The sequence below is a fragment of the Thamnophis elegans genome, chromosome 15 (assembly GCF_009769535.1).
Source record: "Thamnophis elegans isolate rThaEle1 chromosome 15, rThaEle1.pri, whole genome shotgun sequence".
In the NCBI taxonomy this organism is placed as follows: domain Eukaryota; kingdom Metazoa; phylum Chordata; class Lepidosauria; order Squamata; family Colubridae; genus Thamnophis; species Thamnophis elegans.
The window spans coordinates 29430877-29454884 of record NC_045555.1 but is presented as its reverse complement, the minus strand read 5'-3'; the positions used below and the strand labels follow the sequence as shown (position 1 = coordinate 29454884).

The 24008-nt window shown below is 38.5% G+C and overlaps 1 protein-coding gene across 2 annotated transcripts in view; it reads left to right on the top strand.

Annotated features, from left to right (window-relative positions):
* Positions 1-24008, top strand: part of SEC24C (SEC24 homolog C, COPII coat complex component) — a 47487-nt gene that overhangs the window by 7682 nt on the left and 15797 nt on the right. Inside the window, exons 2-12 of one of the 2 annotated variants that reach the window (XM_032231672.1) lie at positions 3322-3525; positions 5543-5626; positions 8361-8505; positions 11696-11874; positions 14093-14557; positions 15835-15965; positions 18876-18987; positions 20636-20763; positions 21043-21181; positions 22914-23029; positions 23806-23930. In XM_032231672.1, the coding sequence (XP_032087563.1) occupies positions 3351-3525; positions 5543-5626; positions 8361-8505; positions 11696-11874; positions 14093-14557; positions 15835-15965; positions 18876-18987; positions 20636-20763; positions 21043-21181; positions 22914-23029; positions 23806-23930 (1799 nt within the window). In that variant the 5' untranslated portion in view covers positions 3322-3350. The remainder of the gene's footprint in view (positions 1-3321; positions 3526-5542; positions 5627-8360; positions 8506-11695; positions 11875-14092; positions 14558-15834; positions 15966-18875; positions 18988-20635; positions 20764-21042; positions 21182-22913; positions 23030-23805; positions 23931-24008) is intronic. The other variant, XM_032231673.1, reaches the window with a different exon arrangement.

The window sequence follows — 24008 nt, the reverse complement described above, 5'->3', positions numbered from 1 at the left end:
GAGAAAATCGATTAATTGTGAGAAATACATTGGTTCACATTGACATAGTCTTGTACCATAGTTGGCTTCCTTTTACCTAGAAGTTATCTCATGTAATATTTTACCCAAATATTTTTTGTAAATTGTTATATGCCACTGAGGAGGAAACTAACTAAGAAGAAATGAAGTTGTCCTTATATGCTCTTAAAATTGTAAAATGGTTGCTATAAATTAGAAGGAAGGAAGGAAGGAAGGGCACTCTCATTTGTTGGTCAAAAAACCATCTTACTAGAATTGAACAAGCATTTGTTCCATTGCAAGTGTTGCCTTGAAGACTTGTTAGAAAAGTGGTCTCTGTGCATTTCTTCCTAGTTTCTTACTAAAATTGTGTCCTAAATATAAACATATTAATTGTTCATTTGAGCACAAAATACATTATTATTATTTTTGGAAATAATAAAATAAGACATTGAGCAAAAATTAGAAATTTAGGAGTGCAGGAGGCGTTACCCATTAACAAGAAATCCAGTCTTTCCTCTTCCAGTCATACTAGTGGAGATTATTATAGTAGAATGCCACAGCTGGTACATCAGCTGGAAAGTGCAGCAAAACCTGTGGAACTGGTTCTCTTGAACCTTCCAAATGGGAGCAAAGATGAACTTGCAAAGTAATGTGATTGTAGCTACCTTCAGTATTATAGATGGCAATGCCACCTGTTCATATCCTGTGAGAGTGTTGTACTGTGTGGAACAGTCACTATATCAGCAAAATAACTGACTGATGTAAGTGGCCCTCTGCCCAGATTGCCTATTTAATAATTGGATACTAAAGTTCAGTCTCTCCCAAGATCAGAATCAAGCATGTAGTGTTTTTATCTCTAGAGTATTTTTCTCTTAACGTTTTTGGAGCAAAAAGTGGATTGAAAACGGCAGTGATTATGTGTGGCTGTGGTTTTCTTCCAAGATGAAATGAACCTGTCTGTTAGGATTAAGAGTATGAGATAGTCTTTCATGCAATTTACTTCAGCTGCATATCATAACTAGCAATGCCTCACATGTGCCTTTCTGCCTGTTTTCAGATGCTAAAGCATATTTGGAATACATAGCATACAAAGCATTGCTCTTATAAATTTAGCCTGGATTAGCTCAGATTTTCAAATTTAACTCTGAAACACTCATTTCCATGTATTTTCCTTTATGAAGATTATGCTCCCCCCCCCCTGAAAAATTATTTACCCTTCGGTTGGCAAATTGAACTATTGTATTCGACATGGTTTATTCACAGATGTAGATATATATTTTATTATTCCATGTTAAAGAGAAATAAAGAGTAACTTTGAGATATTGAAAAATACTTGACTTGTTTATTGAGGATATTATTTATCTTCAAACTTTGCATGTTATGTGTCTTGGTAAAAATCTGATTGTTAATGCTTGCAGAATTTATGTTGGGCCTTCCTGGGGTAAAGATAGAGTAGCTACTATGTCAGCATATGAAAGGATAGGTGGAGGCTAATTTGCCAATATCGCTGAATATAATTCATTTAAAAAAAACTTGGATAAATTATTCAGCCTAAATGCTTGCTCTACTCACCAATTCCGCTCTCAAATAACCTATCCTTAGCTCAATGGTGGGGAACTTTTTCAACACCAAGTGCCCAAACTGTAACGTGTGGGCGCATGCATGCGTGCACACCGGAGCGCCGGAAACCCAAAGAGCAGCTGGTCTTCGGATTTCCGGTGCTTTGGCGCACACAAAGACCAACTGGTGTGCCGGAAACCAGAAGAGCAACTGGCGACGGCACGTGTGCTGACAGAGAGGGCTCACGCGTCTCATAGGTTTGCCATCCCGGCCTTAGGTGATGTCAGTAGCCTTGATCCAGTTGCAAGATCACCTAGGAGGGATCATTTAACATCCTTAATTTAGCAGCTAATGCTGTTCAATTCTGATGTGGCTGCAAAGTCATGCAGGCATCATAGATTGCTTCTGAGCATCCTTCATTCCCCAAATATTTCCCTTTCCCAATAAGTACTTTGGCCCTTCTCTGTCTTGTGAGGTACTACTGATGCTGTTCACATGCATGTGAACCAGACTGATGCATTGAGAAATCTAAATCAGAATCTTATGCAAAGGATCTTGCTCAACTGGTACAGATAGTCCTCGACTTATGAACACAATTGAGCCCAAAATTTTTGTTGCTAAATGAGACAGTTAAGTGAATTTTGCCCCATTTTACAACCTTTCTTGCCACATTTGTTAACTGAATCACTGCAGTTAATATGGTTGTAAAATGAATCTGGCTTCCCCATTGACTTTGCTTGTCAGAAGGTTGCCAAAGGTGATCAAATGCCCCCAGGATACTGCAACTGTCATAAATATGAGTCAATTGCTAAACTTCTGAATTTTGATCATATTGGGATGCTGAAATGGTCATAAGTGTGAAAAGCTAGTTTTTCCTGCGAGGAGTCATCCTCAATTCAGTCTCATACTGTCCTGAATGAAGTGAACTGTCTATGCCTTTTATGTTTTACTTTCAACCTTGATATATGGAATAGTACATACAAAGATAGATATTTGGGGAGGCAGCCTGATTGTAAGTTGCCATCCCTTTTTATTTCATGTATCTATAAATTGTTGCTCCAGAATTGCTAGCATTCCACTGTTAGTGTGTTGGTGGTGCTAAGAGATGTAAGGTTTGTATAGGTGAAAGGAGGAAGAACCTGTTCTATTTCCCAACAAACTGAATGATATTGTTATGGGGTTTTTTTTTTAGCTTTATTATATAAAATGTACATGGGTTCTGGATAGTTCAAGTGACACACCCCAGTCAAAGGTAAACATGATTTTTTGCAACGTAGCCCGTTGGGGCAATAGCTATTTTGTGTAGGCTTTTTAATCCAAAAGGTTTTATGTTATTTTATTTCTGCTGACATGTAGTTTTATAAATATCTTTATATTTTACTATACTTCTTGCTTCATTTTTTAAAAAAATATTGAATGCCACTCTGAGAATCTGTAATAAGATGATATACAAAAGCCTTAAATAAATAAATAAATTTGTGGGAATTATAACCTAATATGAATGAAAATTGAAATTTGAAGTTTAAGTATGCTATGCCTTAATCTTCTTTAATGGTGGCAAGTCATCGTACTCTTTTAGGTGTATATGAGAACTTATTTATATGAAATAAACTGGACAGCAGTGAATAATATAACGTGAAATAATAAATTCAAACTCCAGTTCTGTAAGCATTGTTATATCAAATTGTTTTTTTCAGCCCTTCCTCTTCCTAGAAATATTAGTCTGAGTAATTTCTAAATGGTTCTCTTTCCTTCCCGCAGGTGAAGAGTAGCCTGGGGATGTGAACATAATGAGTGTCAACCAGCAAGCTCACGCAGGGCCTCCTTATGGGCAATCACAGCCTGGATATGCAAATTACATGCAGCCTGACTATGGAGGACAGCAAATGCAAAGTGTTCCTGCCTCTCAGTACGGTGCTCACAATGGCCCAGGGACAGGATACCAACAAGCAGGCCTTCCCCAAGGTAGGAGGAGAGGATAGCCTTTAGCGGGTGGATTGGGCTTCTTCATTCTCTTTGAAGAATTGGAAAGGAGTAATGATCTTAAGTTAATAACTTTCATCTTCATGATTGCAACACAGCTTCTCATTGTGAAATACTGGTGGCTTTCTTTTTTTTTATGTAAAACTCTATATTATGCAATACTGCTCTCTGAAATTTGGTAGGTTGCAAATAATATATTACAGATTACAAGCATATCTGGAAGCATCGTATAGGGATATGTCCTGTCAAGAAATGTGTGTATGTGTGGGGAGGGGGAATTACGCCTGTCAGCAAGAAAACGTTTTTAGAAGGCTGTTTGAAGGAATAGAGATTAAGTTCTTTGCTATTGGAAGAGTAGTTTTTGTTCTTGAAATAGGGATGGTGGACAAAAGTGGCACATTTGCCGTACTTGCATACTTGCCAGATAATGCAGGGCTTTAGGGATTTTAAGGCATGGGGGATATGAATTAGCAGGAATTTGGTGACGAGCTCGTCTTTGCAGATGACTTAATTTTTGCTATATTCATCAAAAAGGAATAGAAACCTTCAGTTTGTAGAAATTTTATATTCTACTAATTACTTGAAAATCTTGTACTATTCCTGATGAGAAGTTACTTAAAAAAACTGTTCTATAAAAACAATATTTATTGCTGGCCAATAAATGTGAGCTTTTAACTTTTGATATTTTTAGAAGAAAAGCTACAAAATTGAAAATATTATTTTTTAAATTGTTACGTAGACGTATGCATTGACAGGAGATTAGATGCAAAATGTAGGAATTTAAGTTTATTCAGCACTTAATTGATAGATTGATAGAATGAGCCCTTGATAATCAGAAACCTAAAGAATTATCAGTTCAAATGCTAGAACAAGGATCTTCCAGCTGATGCCCTTGGTTGTTAGTGTTAGAATTAGCATATGGACTTTCATCCATTTTCATTATTTAAATTACTTTCCATGTAATACCAGAAACTAACTGGCAAGAAATTGGTACCAGGGATTAAACAAAACGAGCCCTGACTCCATTCTCAGTTGTTGTACTGTGATATCCAGCACCTGTTTCATATTAAACCATATAAAGCAATAGCAATAATAAATATAGCAAAATATTATACACAGGTCAGCTTTCTATTAAGTATAGTAGAAATAAAACTTTGTAGCTAGTTTGTGATAGCCTTCCTGAACATTTTTGAGCAATAATCATGGTAACTGTTAACGATTATTTAGAAGTGGCCAGTACATACGGTATTCAATTACTTGTTTTTACATTTATGCTTGAGATGCACTTAGTAGAAATCCAGGCTCTGTAGTGCTTTGGGTAGAAAGGTGGAAAGTGCTCTAGTGCATGCAGGAGTATGAATGTGGCATTTGTCTGCACTTCCTTCAATCAAATGTCTCTTGGGGCAATTGAACAACAGTCCTAAGAAAAGACACACCACACACTGCTGAAGAGAAGTTATCTGAAGATGGGCTCTAGCATGAGTTCAAAAACTCAGAAGACAAATGCTTTACTCTCTGTGATCGACCCACATTGGACCCTGCAACGTTATCCTGGGACACATTCACTGGTGAAAGAGACAACTGTTTTGGGGACTTGCAGATAGGTGCTGTGTTCACGTCTCCATTCAACTATAAAGGATTGTTTTGACTTTGAGTTCAGTGTCTTAGTAGAACATTTTAATGTGTATTGATTTGTTGAAGCACTTTTGAAAACAAACTTTCTCTGTTCCTTCCCTTCCCCCTGTGACTACTTTATTTTAAAATAAATATGTTGCTAAGCCATTAAATTCCAATACCACAAAGCCCTCCTCTGGCTAGGCTTTATTGTTGTCTATGCTGCTTTTCAGTCACATGACTGTTAGGTGGGAGGGAAAATAAATAATTCATCAAATGTATGTACATATATTTGTTTTATATATTTGTTTTCCATTTTCGACATCTGGCATAATACATATTCATGGGCACATACAAACACATTATTATACCTTTGCCTTTCTAGGTTACTATCCTTCCTTGGGGTTTCCTTCTAAGAATCCTCCTGTCTCTCTTGATTCTGAAGCTTCCTTTGCTCCTAACTTCCTAGGTAAATGCTTTCCATTTATCATGTGAAAAAAGTCTTTCTAATGCATTGCTTTAACTATTACACTTCATCTGAATATTATTAAGCTATTGTAGTGTAGAGAAATGAGTATGCCTGTAAGGCATTTGCATATATTTCCTATAAAATGTATGACAGTAGGCCAAAGGTTTTATGCAACAAAGAACAATCCTAATAGGATCACAAATACTTTCTAGTAACAAAAGTGTTTTACAAAAATAGTAGGAATACTAAAATGTAAGAAAATTTTAACCTAATAGTTAAAATAAAGCTAGGAAATAGTGGGCTATGAAAACAGTGCCAATATTTTTTCAATTCTAATTCTGGCCTTTGTTTAATTTATCTGAAAAAAGCACAATATTCATGTGTACTAGAACCTCTAAAAAGTTAAGGAAACAATTGGTCCATTGATGGGACAAAATGGCAAGAAGATGACAAGCAACAGGGAGAAAGCAGAACTATTTAACTCATTTTTTGTGTCTGTCTTTACACAAAGGGATAAAACAGTCCAACCTACCAAAAACAGCATCACAAAAATCAGATCAGGAACACAAGTTGAAATAGGGAAGAAAATGATAAGTGAGCACCTGTCTACTCTAGACGAGTTCAAATCACCAGGACCGGATGGATTACACCCCAGGGTTCTGAAGGAACTGGCAGATGAGATCTCAGAACCACTGAACTATATCTTTCAGAGATACTGGAGCACCGGGGAACTTCCAGAGGACTGGAAAACAGCTGATGTGGTTCCCATTTTCAAAAAAGGGGGAAAAATAGATCCAGGAAACTATAGACCTATCAGCCTGACCTCAATACCAGGGAAGATTCTGGAAAAGATAATCAAGCAACGAATTAGTGAACACCTAGAAGTAAACAAAGTAAAAGCCAAAAGCCAACATGGGTTTGTCAAAAACAGATCATGCCAGACTAATCTTATTGCATTCTTCGACAAAGTGACAAAATTAGCGGACCAAGGAATGCGGTTGATATATTTTACTTGGACTTCAGCAAGGCATTTAATAAAGTAGACCTTAACCTACTATTAGATAAGGTAGAAAAATGTGGGTTAGACAGCATCACCACCAGATGGATTCATAACTAGCTGGCCAACCACACTCTACATGTAGTTCTCAATGGAACTGCAGCTACATGTACCCCAAGGCTCTGTTTTAGGCCCAGTACTCTTCAACATCTTCATCAATGATCTGGATGAGGGGATAAATGAGGAACTCATCAAATTTGCAGATGACACCAAGATGGCAGGAATAGCCAACACTCCAGAAGATAAGCTTAAGATTCAGAAGGATCTTGACAAACTTGAACATTGGACACTATCTAACAAAATGAAATACAATGGTGAAAAAAGTAAGGTTCTACATTTAGGCAAGGAAAACAAAATGCATAGGTGGAGTATAGGTGGTACCTTGCTCAATAGTAGTAACTGTGAGAGGGATCTTGGAATCCTAGTGGGCAACCATTTAAATATGAGCCAGCAGTGAGCAGCGGCTGCCAAAAAAGCCAACACAGTTCTAGGCTGCATAAACAGGGATAGAATCAAGATCACGTGAAGTGTTAATACCACTTTATAATGCCTTGGTAAGGCCACAATTGGAATACTGCATTCAGTTTTGGTCGCCACGATGTAGAAAAGATGTAGAGACTCTAGAAAGAGTGCAGAGAAGAGCAACTAAGATGATTAGGGGACTGGAGGCTAAAACATATGAGGAACGGTTGCAGGAACTGGGTATATCTAGTTTAATGAAAAGAAGGACTAGGGCAGACATGATAGCAGTGTTCCAATATCTCGGGTTGCCACAAAAAAGAGGGAGTCAAACTATTCTCCAAAGCACCTGAGGGCAGAACAAGAAGCAATGGGTGGAAACTCATCAAGGAGAGAAGTAACTTAGAACTGAGGAGAAATTTCCTGACAGTTAGAACAATTAATCAGTGGAACAGCTTGCCTCCAGAAGTTGTGAATGCCCCAACACTGGAAGTCTTTAAGAAGATGTTGGATAGCCATTTGTCTGAAATGGTATAGGGTTTCCTGCCTAGGCAGGGGTTTGACTAGAAGACCTCCAAGGTCCCTTCCAACTCTGCTATTGTATTGTATTCTAACTTGCGTTGCTGATCTGTTCATTAATCATAAAGATTGATTTATCTTAATACGTGCCAATCTGCTGAAGGACTTTGGCCTTTGTTCCTCTACTAAGTAACAAGACTTAGTTTTCCTTTCCCTTACTTTTCATTGCATTATATCAGGGTAAAACAGTGAAAGGGACAAGCTAGAATCCCTCATGCACATGACACACTGAATAAACGATCTGAAGAGCTAGTTATAGTTTACTGGCTTTATTTGTCTGCATGAGGAATTGCAGAGTTTGAACAGAACAGCATGCTTTTGTTCATGACTAAATTGTCATTAACATAGATCGATCTCCCTCCCTCCCTCCCTCCCTCCCTCTCTCTCTCTCTCTCTTAAACAAGAGCATTTTCTCCTGTTGCTTGGTGGGTCCTCTGCCAAGTGTTATATGTAGCTAATCTTTATTTTTTATTTTCTTCTTCTCATAATAAAATTCTTGTGTAGCATGAAAATGTACCTGAAAGGATAATATATTACATTTAATGCTGTGGGTCTATTTCATGTTATTTTTATGAATGGTCATGCCAACAATTTTGATAACTGATGTGGAATCCTGATAATGGAATTCAATACTTCCAGGTCCTGTAAGAGCTCCTCCCACCTCATCTGGAGCATCTGCATCAACATCTGGAACATTAATCCCTTCTGAACAACCTGCCTATAGTCAGTTTGGACAAGGAGATGTACGAAATGGGATATCTGTTTCTACAGTTCCCGTGCAAAGGTATTTAAGAAAAGGCTACTCAGGATGTGAACCTGATATTTATGGGATGGGAAGACAAAAAACATGGCATTCTATTTTGGCATATTTTTGCCGTAAGCTGTAGATTTGCCTCTAGATTATTCTTGTGGAGATTTCCTATCTCACGTGAAAGATGATGGGGAACTTGGAAGCAAGCATTTTCTGCAGGAGCTCTTGTGCAACAGGCACTGATGAGAAAGGTTTGGCATTCTCACTCCTAACATTTAAGAAGTTTTGGATGCTCCAAAGAGCTTTTGTGACACTAGAGTGAGAGATTGTATCTATAATGAATAGTGCTGCTACTAGTAGAAGCATGAATTAGAATTATTCATTCCATACTCATTAGTTTTATAGTCTGGTGTTTTATTGATTTTTTTTCATATAGTGTTTCATATTTTTAAGGATATGCAACATTAGCTATATTAAAGAAACTGCAAAAAGCACTCCATAAATCAATAAATAAAGTTTTCCCTGTATGCGAAGCTGCTAAACAATAATTTTAAAATGATAATGGGCATACAGTATCCTCTGATTCAGAAAGTATTCTCATAGTCTTAAATAGCTCTTAATAAATTGGGAGATGTTGGCTTTAAAAACATGCTTCTTTATACCTCTGTAGTGTCAGTTGAAAGTACTTTTACCCTCACTATATCTTTTTTTTTTAACTTAAGTTTCCCTGAAAAAGATGGGAATGACCTCTGACAGCTTCTTTTCATTGTGCAGCTATAATCCTGGCTGGTGTACATATACTTAAAACTAAATCCCTTTCAGCTTAGTGAAGTTTACGCAGGTATGAGACAATAGGTCTCTGCTTTTCATGTTTCTTGGGCTTATTTTTCCCGTCGTCATAGATGTTTTAATTACTTCTTCCTTTAATTTTCTCATCCTTCCCATGTTCTTTTTCCATCTGTTATAGCCTGATCCTGATGAGGCATTATAATGCAAGTGCAGACTTCTGCTGTTGTCTAGAAATGGAATCTATTATTGAGTGCAGATTATGACTCTGCCCCCAGCTGCCATTCAGGGCTCTTTAGATTAAAAGGAACAGCTTAGCTTCTTTTTGCCATCCCCTTAGACACTTAGTCATAGTAACCTAAGTAATTTCATTATTTTAAGGAAACTTGTCTTAGTTTTGTATTTTTATTGTTTCTAACAGTTGTTAGTTACAGTATATTGCTTGTGGTTTTATCTAGGATTGTAATAACTTTTATTATTCCCTGGTTGTCTAGAAAACTGTGAAGGCAGGCAAATAATGTGTGACAATAGTTATGCATAAGTATAACACCACAACAATAGTTAAGTTATGGTGGTGCCATTAGCAGGCTACTTTTGCTGACTGCTGGATGCCAACATTTCGGCAGTTCAATTCTTACCAGCTCAACATTGACTGAGCCTTCCAAAGTGGAAAAGTGGGAGCAATAGACTGACTCTGTAAACCACTTAGAGAGAGGCTATAAAGCACTGTGAAGCAGTATATAAGTCTAATTGCTATTGCTATGCTCTTACATGAAAAAAGTGGAAAGAAAGTTTTTAGAGTTGTGTAATGCTCATCTTTTAAGGCACGGGTGTTAACCTCAAGACCCCTGGGCCAAATGTGGCCTGCAATGTGGTTAGATCTGGCCCACAGGGCTGCCCTGGAAACAGCAAAGGACTGGCCTGCAGCATCTCGGCCCAGCCCAGGCCAACCAGACACTGATCTACAACCTCGTGATGCAGTCAGCCTTAGATCTGTGGGGCCACCCTGAAACCAATGAGAGGTTGTCCCCGCCCCCGGGCGTGCTCACAGGAAGCAGTGAGTGCAAGGGGCCTGGCATCCCTGGGGACCATCTTGCCCCGAAGACTAACTGCATTCCAACAATGCAGTTGGTTTGTGAAGTCCTTGGTGCTGTTTGAGTTTCATTGTTTGCTTGCAGATGTTTCATCTGATTAGGTAACTTCTTCAGTGCACTGAGGAGTTCTAGTGTGGAAGATGTCATCTAATTGGATAATGAAATGAGTGTAAGCAAACAACTAAGCACAGTTCAACCCTGAGCTGCATATATCCTCTTCTATTGATAAGAGTGCTTACCTGAGTATTCTAAAATCCTTTAAAATGATTGGCAAGCACTAACAATATTATATCCCATTGTTAGGATATTATTTTTTTTTTACCATGAGTGTCTTTACAGAGAGTACAAATCTAGGAGACTCATGAATAACAAACCAGCAGAGGGTCAGTGATTCAGTCACCAATATGTAATAGACTTTGTATTGGCAAGGAATAATAAAAGATTGCACAGATTCTCCGGCTGCATCTACAGTAATGCAGGAAAATATCTGACTAGCAAAAGTTGAACACAAATTATTATATCCACTCTTTTAATATCACTATAAGGTTGTTCAAGTAAAGTGAAATTTCTTTCTTTCCAGTGGCTGTGCCTCAAACTGCAAACTGATAAGAAAATTACAAATAAAGGCAATGAAATTATAACAGAATAAGAAACTAGGAGGAAGTATTAAAGAAATGAAATCCATTTTTTCATTTGAAATATTATTTGAGAGGAATATGATTCCTTCCCACAGTTCTGCCATCTTACCAAAAGTCATTTTTTAATCTAGTCTTTAAATATAAATAATAACAACACATGCTATTTGAATGCTGCATGGTTGTTTCATTGCATCTATCAGAAGCCATAGCTTTGGGATCTCAAGAAAAGATGTGGCTTCTTTAAGGAGCTGCCAACAAATGCCTCTATACGATCTGAAGAGAAACAGAGCCTCTATCAATCTATTTGTACATATAAAAAGTGTGCAATATACATATTCATGTATTGCACACCTTTTATATGTACAAACATAATTGACATTGTCTGAAAAGACAGATTATTTCTGTCTAATTAAGTTCTCTATGAAAGTCACTTCCTGACATTTATATCCAAATTTAAACACTTTAGATGTAAACACTTTAAAAGTTATTTTTTTGCTTTATCTTATCCATTGTCCATACATGATATTGTCAGAAAGTGACATAAAGTATACAATTATTCAGATTTCCAGTTCTGAATTGAAAAAGGACTTTAGATCCACCACAATCCAAGAACTGATTTGTCTCTTTCCAGGGTTAAGTATAAGCAATGATGTAACCTAAGTGACCTATGTTAATAAAGCGCTGTCTGCATTCTCTTCCCTGCAGATCATCTGCTTCTCAACAGTTCATGGCGGGCCCAGCACCTCCTTCTATGGCTCACACTCCTGCTTTCCAGCAATATGGACTGCCTCCAACTAGCACCCAACAGCTGACTAGTCAGGTGGCAGAAATGCAGATAGGCAGAGGATCCTCCTCTGTCCCATCCCCAGCTGGACTGGGCTATGGTGAGAAGTGGTAACATTGGCATGTTGTGGGTGGTTTGGTTTGGAAGTTTCTTCAGGAAAGATTATCCTCCTAAACATACACATACTCAGTGGCTTCTCATATTGCAAATACTATGAAGAGAAAAGTATCCTGCAGCTGGTAAATATTACAGACCACTGACCAGCTAAGGAGTGGTTGGCATTGAAGATGTGTCCACCAAGAGATGCCAAGACTATAGGTTGGAAAATGAAATCAACATCCCAGAAGGCCATCACCAATCTTTGGTTGCCAAGAAAATGACATGGGCAAAGCTTGAAGTCACCCAGATTTGATCTTGATTTGAAACACACATTGTCGGCTGGTTTTTAGAACGATTCAAGGCACTTTCAATCTTGAAGCAGACATTTCTGCTAATATATTATGATATATCTGTAGAGCAAACCTGAGCATTTTCTGGCCACATATCCCTGTCTGGCCCAGGGGAGCAGCAGTGAACCTCCACAACAGTCCCAAAAGTGGCCTCTTGTGAAAATGAATTGCCTGCCCCTGCTACAGTGTTTAAAATCACACCCATTGCTTTTGTTTGAAACTCTCATTGGTTTTGTACTTGTGGAATAAAAGCTTGTGTAGTGTGTATCAGTACAGTGCAGGACAACATGCAAAGTTATAACCAAATAAATCATGCAGGGGATAGGTTTAACAGCAGTGCTGAAAGAGGCATAAAATGGGTAATTAAAAAGTATTCTGCCTAATGCTGAAAAAAGGAAAGAAATATTGCTCGCATGGTCCAAAATGAGACTTCGTGATACTTCCATGGATTATGTGAAACAGTTATGATAGTTATGACATATATTATGATTTATGTTCAGAGTACCATGTTGAGAAAGATCAATTTAAGTATTAAAATTTGTGGCTGTATTTGTGGTCTTATCCATATGTGGTCTGTGGTTTGCCTGCTCCTGATTTAAAATAGTACAGCATAGGTCAGGGATGGCACTGAGTGCCCAAACCAGAATGTGCGTGCATGCCTGATTTGGGGGCATTTTTGACAGTTTATTCAGGGCATTTTGGGGGGCATTTTCAGGGCATTTTTGGGTTGTTTTCTAGCAATTTTTCGGTCATTTCAGGCCAGGTTTTTTTGAGCTGTTTTCAGGCCGGTTTTTTCAGTCGGAAAAACGGCCAGAAAACAGCCCAAAAACATCCTTTTGCAGGGGCGTTTTCTGGCTCTTCAGCGCCCGCAAAGACTAGCTGGCACACCGAAAACCAGAAGAGCAGCTGGTGGCGATGCGCCTGCCCACAGAGAGGGCTCTGCGTGCCACCTCTGGCACACGTGCCATAGGTTCTCCATCTTTATATATTACTTGAATTTGAAAGAGGTCTGTGTGTGTGTGTGTGTGTGTGTGTGTGTAGAATAGGTGTGTAGAATAATTGTTGAATCCAGACTAAATACATTGCACTTTAAGATGATGCATTATCAATCAGTGGAATTAAATTTCAGTGTCAAGACTTTGTTATTGCTTTATATCATTTCACAGAAGTCACTTAGTTTGAAGGTTGGTCAGGTTATTTAAGAAATACAAATAATGAAACTAGGAGCCTATAATTTTCTTGCATACAGTATAGAAAGCCTCCCCTCTTTATTATGTATGACTGAATTGAATTCTTAATTGATCTGTTTTTCTTTTGTGGCACACTTGCTTGCCATTGGCAAAAATTCCTGAGACATTTTACTTCCTGGAAAATATGAACCACACCCACTTGCCCCCCCCCCTCTTCACTGTCCCCCCCCAGGAAAGCTATGATAGGATTAAAGTTAATTGCACCCCTGGCACAGCAGGACTCTGATGGTTCTTCAGCAAACCCTCTGGAGAACACGTCCTGTTGCTTTGATTCAGGCCCCTCAAATTGATCTGGACTTTAATGGATTGGCATTATTGCCAGTCTTTGATTTTTAGTCCAATTTAAGAGCTGTTCCCTAGTTCAAATATGTCTTTTATATTAAAGAGATATGGGTAATTGAAGTAATCAGTATGGTTTCATATGTACTGAAATCTCATGTACTGAATTTTCTTTGTTATTGAAAATACATGTGTAATGAAAGTAACTCTAGAATACAAAATAGGTCAAGTTATTTGTTAAGGAACATTACAAAATTCAGTCATCAATATACAGTATGTTAACCAAAACTATCAAAATGGAAACAGTTATTAAATTTTGTTTGATGCATCTCCTCCTCAGGTCCTCCAACATCGGTTACACCAGCCTCAGGAAGTTTTACTGCACCTGGATCTGGGCAATATATGTTATATTCAGGCCAAGGACCACCACCTCCCAATATATCTCATGGATTGCCTCCTACCACCTTGTCTCAGGGTCTTCCAATAGCTCAGCCACCTATATCGGGTCCATCAGCCCTGCATACGTCTGCTCAACCTCCCCTATTTGCTCCCCCACCTTCAGCTGCTGGGGTTGGAATATCCAGTTATCCTGCTGCTGCGGGGATTTCAAGGCCTCCCACAATGCAGGGTGCATTGTTGCCTGGACAACCAGTTACTAGACTGCTCACTTCCCAGCCAAATCATGTGACCTCACCACCACCTCAACCACTTATGACAGGACCACCTCCTGGGCCACCAGTAACAGGATTGCAGGGACCACCTCCTGTCCATCCTTCACAACAAGGATATGCACTGCAGCAAAATGGTATGTTGTAAAAAATGATCCGTTCATTGGTCCCCAGCTTTCATCTAAGGAAAGGTCAATGGGCTGCACCCAAACACTATTGGGACATATTCATGTGGGTGAGCTTCTCTCTACACTTCTTATCCTGCAGCATTTGATTCAGAGGCTCCTCTTAACCCTCTGAATTGGATTTGGACTGAGGGATGGGGTGGTGCTTGGTAGAATCTTAGTATTTCATTTGAGTTGTATAATAGATACTACCGTGTTTCCCCGAAAATAAGATAGGGACTTATTTTCTTTTGACCCCCAAAATAAGTGCTTGGCCTTATTTTCAGGGACGTCTTATTATTTTTGAGGTGCAGGGGGAAATGAGCATGGACACCTCATGCCTGCTGCTGTGTTGCCATATTTTCGGGGAGGGCTTATTTTAGCCCATGCACTCAAAAGCCCAATTGGGCTTATTATCCGGGGAGGGCTTATTTTCAGGGAAACGGTAGTATCTCTTTTTTCTCTTAAGTTTCTGAATAATAATTTCATATAATAAAATATCCATTTCTTCATTAAATCTAAGCAAAACAATTCCAAGTGTAGTATTTCTACTGTGGTACATGTAGCCTTTTTCTCTAGATTTTTCCAGTAGCATTTTTCATATAGCTTTTTGCAATATTTTTTTTAACAATTGAGAACTGTACTTTTAAAAAAATGTTCAAATCTTATGGATGCTAAAAGTAATTATTCCCAGATGTGAAACTTCTAAAACAGGAATATGATATCTTTCAATAAAAAGCACAGTGGGATGAATCCCAAGAAAAAGCGTCTTATTTGTTATCTCATTAAAATTAACAGGTTACACCTAATGATATTTGTTTGCTGTGAAGCTCTGATATATACATAGTGATAAAATATGGAAAAGTTCAGAAAATCCAGATAGAAACAAATATTCCAACACAACTTTTTCTGCTGCTATATTCTTTATAATATATGGGTGATTCTGAATGCCACTTTTCTGCCCCAATTTGAAATTCCAATTTTACAAAGCTTTTCTGTGGAAATATTGTTAAGATGTATTAAAGTAATTAATACAGCTTAAATTTCTTAAATTTCAGAGGTGATCCTCTGAAAAGCATTATTCAATTAAGGTTTAATTTAGAATTCTAAGTAAAATTGTTCAAAATTGAAGCATTGAGTGGTATAATCGGAATCTGAGTTTAGTAAAAGAAATAGAGAGATTAATATTCTGGACCCTTTAAATTCTGTTATGCATTCAAATAAAGGTAAAGCTGTATCATTTTTTTCAGGTTCTTTTGGGCAAAATAGAGGAACTCAACCAGTGTATGGTGCAGCTTTCCCTGGATCAGCAAATTATGGGAGTCAGCCTGCAGCACCACCTCCGCCCAAACGACTTGACCCGGACTCCATTCCTAGCCCTGTAAGTGAGCCAGATCACTTGTGGAATTTAACATCCTATTCTAGAAAGTGGTGCAGAAGGAAAACCAAGACTCTTGGTTCCTCTGCATTTGCTTAATTCATAGTCATTTCCTACAGCCAAAGGGCATTTTTTTGCCCACTACTTTTCTTATCCGTCTTAGCAGTCTAACTGCTTCCAGAGTTGTGCTTCTAAAGAAATAGCATATTGATTAGATTATCACAAATTTGCCTACTGCATTTCCTGTGATCATGCCAGAGCTCAAAAAGGATTACAGGAACTAATAGGAACACTATCATGCTTAGTCCATGTTTGTCCACATGAATAATCTTGATAGCTTAGACTGATTATTTGAATATATGGAAAGCATATTTGAAATAGGGGCCAGTAATCACGCTAGGCATGTGATTGGCTGTTTCACAGTTACTAAAGTGGGGCATACTGACATTTATCTGCTTTTTTTAAGGAGACCCTGGCTAGCATAACAGCATGTTGTAAACCCTACAGTGCTATGGACTGGATTCTAAGAATCTGTGACCAGATTCAGATTCAATCTGTGACCAGTTTCAAAGGACCCAAATCTCTCATAATACTACAAACTTATCCTCTCCAATGCAATGAATGTTATGATGGTATTCTGGGTTTTGTAAATATCCGATGGTAGTTGCAATGGCTCTCCCCAGAGTACCTGAAAGTGCCTTTGCAATGCCAATTTAGCTGATGAAAAGAAATACAGCCTTCTATATTGCAAAGCTGAGGTTTACCAACAAGAAAGTGGTTAGCAGCTCTGCTTTCTTTTCTGCTTTTCCTTTAAAGGCATTTTCAGAGAACTTGAACATACCTCTCAATCTGTAATTCTTCTGAAAACACTAAGCATGAGAATTGCCAATTTCATCAAGAGAGGATTCCCTCTAATGTACTTTCATGGAGATAAAATGTGAAAACCTTACCAAGTATTATCTCCGCCCCGCCCCTTTGCATGAAGACTGTCCTGATGAATATATTTAACAGTGCTAGAAATAAAGATAGACAGGAGTAACACTGCTTGGTACTTTTTATTTTACTACTCTCTCTCTTTTCCCTTTTTTGTGGCAATTTTACTTCTTTTTTTCTTTTAAACAAACAAAAAAGCAACTCAATGAGCTGCCACCTCAGCAGAAACCCAGGCACAGAATAGATCCTGATGCAATTCCTAGCCCAGTAAGTGCGTTGTCTCTCTGTCTGCTCTTGTCTGCATGTCAGTGGCTGCCTGTGTATATCCGCAAAATATTTCCCCTTGTTAACCACCCCTGGTGTTAGTCCATCACCTTTCCTCTTCCTTTTTTTCTGCTCACATTTCGATAAACAGAATAAAACACCACAAGTGTTGAAATCATCTGTACCTCAAAAATCAAGGGGCAATAGAAGCTTGGCATTTAAAACCACAAAAGATAAGCAGGTTATATATTTTCCTTCCAACTCTAGACTTGTGTAAGCAAATAACCCCGGGATAAATCATTACATACTTAGCATATACTTGGGATTAATATTTAAGAATAAATTGGGCATGTAATGTATTGAATACCTACCGTAGCATGAATTTAACAGCTACTTTTTAATTAATTCATTTTAATTAAGCAGCAGTTCATATTATTGTTTTTATGAAGACAAAGAATGTCACTTGCCTATTGCTCCTACATTGTTTTGTCTTGGGAATGGGCTGAATTTGGTCACAACACATAAAAGAGCTTGGTGATGTTACCAACTTCGCTTAGTTTTTTACAGCTGGAACCAAAAAAAGTCTTCTTGGTGTGGTCACTTCAATTTTCTGTGCAATCTCTTTATAAATGTCTTTCAGATCAAGGGACACATAGTCATTTTCATCAAAGAGATATTGTTTAAAATAATCTAATAATAGGAAGTTGAAGTATTCCAGTTAGAAAGGTGAATTGGATGATAAATTAAAAGGTTACTTTCAAATTATTTTGGATAACATTATAAGGAATATAGTTATAACCCAAGTATTAGAAAGTAATTATGTAGTACATTGCATGCAATGCTCTTCGTTGAATGACTAGGAGTAGAATCCCTATCAGGTAGTACTAACTAACAAATTATTAGTACTACTTTTCTTAACCTATAAGAAAATTTTGCAATAGCTTTAGTGGAGCAGAATTCCATGGTGAAGGAATAGTATTAGTGAAGCAATACTGGTGAAGCAGGATACTGATAGCCAAAAAGATTGTTGTTTTGAAAAATCTGGCCTAAGATTTTTTAGAAACAAGTTTCAAAAAGCAACAAAAATGTGGAATTCTTTTTTAGGGATTGGATTGCTGCATCCAAAATACAAAGACTGTCTCTAGGCATGTAGCAGGGAGGGAAGTAGATGGAAGAAAACTAGGGTACAAAATAGTTTTGAACTTGCCTTTTCTCTGACAACTAGTTTCTTCAGATGATTATTTTGGTTTCCAGGATGACTTCTTCTTGCAATCTGGTTTAGGGTAGCCTAGCATATCTCAATGAGAGCTGATTTCCCCCCACATTTTTTAGCATAATGCCTTTGTGTTGATTATCGAAACTCCTAAAGCAGTTTATTTAAATACTGAGAGCGAGAAGAAACACCTGTTAAACAAAAATGCTATTGGAATAGTCCAGTATAAAATTCTCAGCTATAACTTGACTGTCCAGTTGTAAAAAGAAAGAAGTGTAAGCAATGACTTTATAAATTTTATAGACAGCATCTATTGAAGTGGACATTTGCAATGTATAATTTGTTTAGCTACACCACTACTTTTGGACTGTTGATTTCAAACCTAGCAAAACAAGCAGAAGTGTAAAATGGATATCCTCCTTTAGGGATTAGAAATATAAGTTATATTATCACAACCTTTGCTAAAATCTTTTGTAGTGCTAACTTGTTGCTTCCCATTTTAGATTCAGGTTATTGAAGATGACAGAAATAACCGTGGGTCAGAGCCATTCATCACAGGAGTACGTGGGCAAGTCCCACCTCTTGTCACTACAAATTTCTTGGTGAAAGATCAAGGTAAAATAGCATCCAGGAAGGCAAGGATAACTAACTCGCCATCAAAAAATAAATTTGCAAGTGTTTAGCATAAACACTTGGATTATGTTTATTGTATTATATAGTGAAGAACTGCAGTTTTTCTATTCAGAATTTCATTGTGCATTCATATTGTGCTCTTCAGCTACAAAGTTTCCCATGCTGTATTTTCACACTAAATTTCTGAATACTGTTTTACATAGAATAATATACATAGCTACAAAGAACAGGGAGGTCAGATCCTTGAATTAATGATAAGCATTAAAACACTACGGGCTAAGTCAGTCCTATTCAAAGCTTGAATGCTATGAGTTTTATTGTGCAAGAAGATAGATAGTTAGTTAGTTAGTTAGTTAGTTAGATAGATAGATAGATAGATAGATAGATAGATAGATAGATAGATAATAGATAGATAGATAGATAGATAGATAGATAGATAGATAGATAGATGATAGATAGATAGATGGATGATACAGGTGTACATAAGCATATATTCATACCTACACATACCAGTGCACAAATACATATTCCTGAAAACTGCTTTGCAATGTCAAAATTTGGACTGCCTGTTTACTTATCTGATTTGTATCCCATCTTCCCTCAGGAGATCAAAGTAGTGACTTTTTGATTTAAAATAAAATTTAATTTTAGAAAGATGTTTCTGAGGGAAGGCAGGATACAAATCAGATAAGTAAACAGGCAGTTCAAATGTTGACATCTATGGCCTCATGCTTTTGTGGACTTATTAAAACATTTATACCACAAGCCCTGGACCAGGAGGCCCTGCTTACTGTTGCCCAGGCCCTTGTAGCCTCCTGCTTAGATTACTGTAATGGGGCTGCCCATAAAGAGCATTCAGAAAATTTAACCAGTGCAAAATGTAGCTGTATGGGTAATAAATGGTGCCAGCTATGTGGCACATGTAACACCACTCCTCTGTGAACTGCACTGCTCCTGGTGTGTTTCCAGGTACAATTCAAGCTGCTGGTTGTCATCTTTAAAACCCTACATGGCTTAGGGCCAGGTCACCTGAAGGACCATCTTTCTCCAAGAGTTTCTAGCTGTCTGGTCTGATCCAACAGATTGGGCATGCTGTATATCCTGTCAACCAAAGTGTGTTGACTGGCAGGAACTGGAAGATGGGCTTTCTGTGCTGTAGCCCCTTCCTGATGAAATATTCTCCCCTTGAAGATTATAATATACCTAACCCTTTTGGCCTTTCACAAAGTTCTGAAAATTGTCTTTTGTACCCAGGTCTAGGGCTCAGAATGAGTTAAGGGCCTCATTATTTGATTTATTATTGGTGAGTTAATCGTCATGGCTGCAAGCCTATTTTGATGAGAAATAACCGTGGCATATCTGGTCTGCAGGGTAGAATGGGAAGTAAGAGAAAATGTCCAGGAGGAAAGCAATAAATAGCAAACTGATTCTGTATTAGAAGGCAATATGAACATGTCCATCTAGTTATCAACTGTTAGGCTTGTGTTATTTGTATTACTTAGTTGCTTTTTATAATTGTTTGGTATAATGCTAGTTCCACTTCAAAAATAGCAAGACAGTGGTGTGTGTGTGTGTATAATAAAGCTATTGAAGAATATATAGATAAAAATTTTGATTTCTTCTTTTAAAGGTAATGCAAGTCCCCGCTACATAAGATGTACTTCTTATAATATTCCCTGCACTTCTGATATGGCTAAACAATCTCAAGTTCCTCTTGCTGCAGTCATAAAACCGTTGGCTGCACTTCCCTCAGAAGAGGTAAGATTGATAGCCTGAATCATCAGAGAAAATAGCAACATTGTTACAAGATAATGGACAATGGAGAAAACAAAAGCCTCCCTTGAGTTTTTTATTTACCCAGTGAGTTCCCCCATCCCAAGAGTTAACTTTGATGCTTCACTCTACAGAAAGAAGAAATTATATGCTCTGGACATAAATACTAGAGCAAGATGCAGAAAACACACTCTTTAGTATCATGCATTGGCAAAGAAAGGGGAAGTGTAAACAGCACCAATATCCAGTGTTTTTTCTTTCCAGACCCCTCCTTATTTGGTGGACCATGGAGAATCAGGTCCCATTCGGTGCAATAGGTGCAAGGCGTACATGTGCCCTTTTATGCAGTTCATTGAGGGAGGAAGACGATTCCAGTGTTGCTTCTGTAGCTGTGTTACTGAAGGTAAGAGCTTCTGATTAAAAGAGGCCTTGTAGAGGGTGAGGACAATCTGCTACCAGGCAGGAATCGTCATGGGAAAATCCAAGAACAGATTTATATTTAAATGTTGAAAACTATACATCATCCTTTGTTCTTAAATTTTCAGCAGTTGCTTACAATTAATTGGCTTATTAAGAAATCTGCCTTTACTGAAATGAAACATACAATATGCAGAAAACCTTATTTTTAAAAAATGTATATTCAGGTTTCTTTCAAAAAAATGAGAAAGTAGAGCATAACAGATCACACTCTTTTCGCTATTCGCTTAACATTTCTGCAAAAATTGCAATGTAAGAAAAATAAATGCAAAATAAAAGGCAGTAGGTTTGCATTTTTTGTTGGAAGGTAATACCACCTGGAAATTAAATTTTAATGACACGAAGATTACTATTGATTACTGATTGGCTACTATTAACATGTCTTAGAACAGTGATGGCTAACCTTTTTTGGATCGTGTGCCAAAAGCGGGGGGAGCGCAGGGGGGTCTTGAGCGGGCATGCCCACACCCATAATGCTATGCGCATGACCCCATGTGCATGTATGTGCGCACACAATGCATGCACACAGGACCCACACACACACACTGATCTGAGATAGGCCCGTTTTTCACCCTCCCCAGTCTCCAGGGGCTTTCTAGGAGCCTGGGGAGATCAAAAACAGCCTCCTCCCCCCCAAGGCCCTCCCAAGGCTCTTTGCTCTCCCAGACTGCCTTGGGGGCGAGCTGAGCAGCCTGCTCTTGGAAATGGCGGCTGTGGCCAATGGGCTTGGCCCTGAATTCTCGCTCCACCTGGCTGGGAGACGGAGCCCAGGGAGGAATATAACGGACGTTTTGGAGGCAACAGATCCAGCACCCTCCACTTAAATCCGCAGCAGCTGTGCCCACTCCTTCCCGCCACCTTCGGAGGCAACAAAGGAAACCGCTCCTCTTGTGGGGTGGCCGTGCTGGCAACTGCCAGACCCCAAGCCTCGCGATCACCCTGCCCAGTGCACAGACTTTGTCACTATTGCAACCTGCGAAGGCCCACGCTTTGGCCCGCTGATGCCCTGAGAGACCTGTTTCCAAGCCCCATGTTCCTGACCTGGGTTATGGGGCACCCTCCCCCCCAGGCATGCCCCCTACAATGCTCTTGCCGCCACCTCTGACGGGCAAGCTGCCTACGTCCTCAGAAGTCTCTCCGCCTGTTCCATCAGATGTACCAGAAGCATCTGCAATCAGTTGCTATGGGGGCCCCCTCCGCCCGGCCCACCTCTCCCAGTAATTACTCCCTCACTCAGTAATATAAAATTTGATCTATAGCCCTATCTATGAAAATAAAACATCCAAAATCCATATGGGTGATATCTTTATAAGGATCCACAAGTAGCTCAAGGAATGTTCCAGATTCTCCGTAATGATGTCACAAAAAGTACAGCTAGGGAAGGTGCAGATACAGAAGTAAAAGAAAATCAGATGTTCCAGCTATGAAGCCTTCGATTCAAAGGCAGTCTCAAGGGAGAGAAGACGGATCCAGTACATTGTAAAATGGCATTGTTGTCAGCTTACATGAAGCATTTATAAAGGCTAAACACTGTTGTTCCCCTTGCTCTGAACTCTGAGGAGCCATCTTCACAGTCGAAACTCACAGATTCCGGGTCTGACCGGGAGAAGAAATAAAATAAGCAGAAAGAAATTTACTCCCTTCTTTTTTCCCCCCAGTGCCATCTCATTACTTCCAGCATTTGGATCACACAGGCAGGCGAGTGGACTACTATGACAGACCTGAATTATCACTGGGCTCCTATGAATTTCTAGCTACTGTTGACTACTGCAAGGTATTTTGCAGTATAAATGCTTGTACTTATTATTTACTTTATTTACAGTGAGAGATCAGTAGGCTAATTGACAAATGTCAATTACTAATGAACTCTTCCTTTATTTCTGGGTAGCATCCAACATTCCTTTCGCACTTTCTCAATCTTGCCACCACTTCTCACTATTGGCTTTCCAGTGGTGCACTCTAGTTAAATGGGCAGAGAGACCATCCATCCCTAACATTCATAAGCAATTGTCTTTAAGGATTAAGGAGTCACAGATCCCTTCAGAGAGGCTAATTTTAATCAAATTATTGTAAACCTCATTAGAAACTAGTTCAGGTTCCAGACAGAAGAGAACCAGCTACAATATGCCAAGAAACACAAAATATTGCTCTGATGAATTTGAATTAGCTCTTAGGGGGGTGGGAGGAGTTTATTTCTATAAAATTAGATCTGCAGAATCTAGAGGGCAATATATTAAAAATTAAGGGCTGCCAGGAACTGTTTCTCCACTTTGGTAGTTTTAAGATGGGTAGACTTCAACTCCCAGAATTCTCTTGGCCAGCATATGGGGGAATTCTGAGAGTTGGTTCACAATATGTTAAAGTTGCCAAAGTTAATTAATGTTGATATGAGGCTAATAGCCAGTACTGAAAAACTAAGAGTTGCATTTGCAGCTTCTTTTCGTCTAGGCAGAAATACTGTTAAAGCTTGTTTCTTTCAAGACATAAGATGATGAGAAAATAATTCAGTAGTGTGCAATGAATAATTGTGCTTGTGTTCCTTTCTTGCAGAATAATAAGTATCCCAACCCTCCTGCTTTTATTTTCATGATTGATGTGTCATACAATGCAGTACGTAGTGGCTTGGTCAGACTGATATGTGAAGAACTGAAGACTCTCCTGGATTACCTCCCGAGGTACCTGCTGACATAAGATAGTGGTTCTAGTGAACCATTTTTTGTATATTAAATTTTGATGATAATCAACCTATTTCA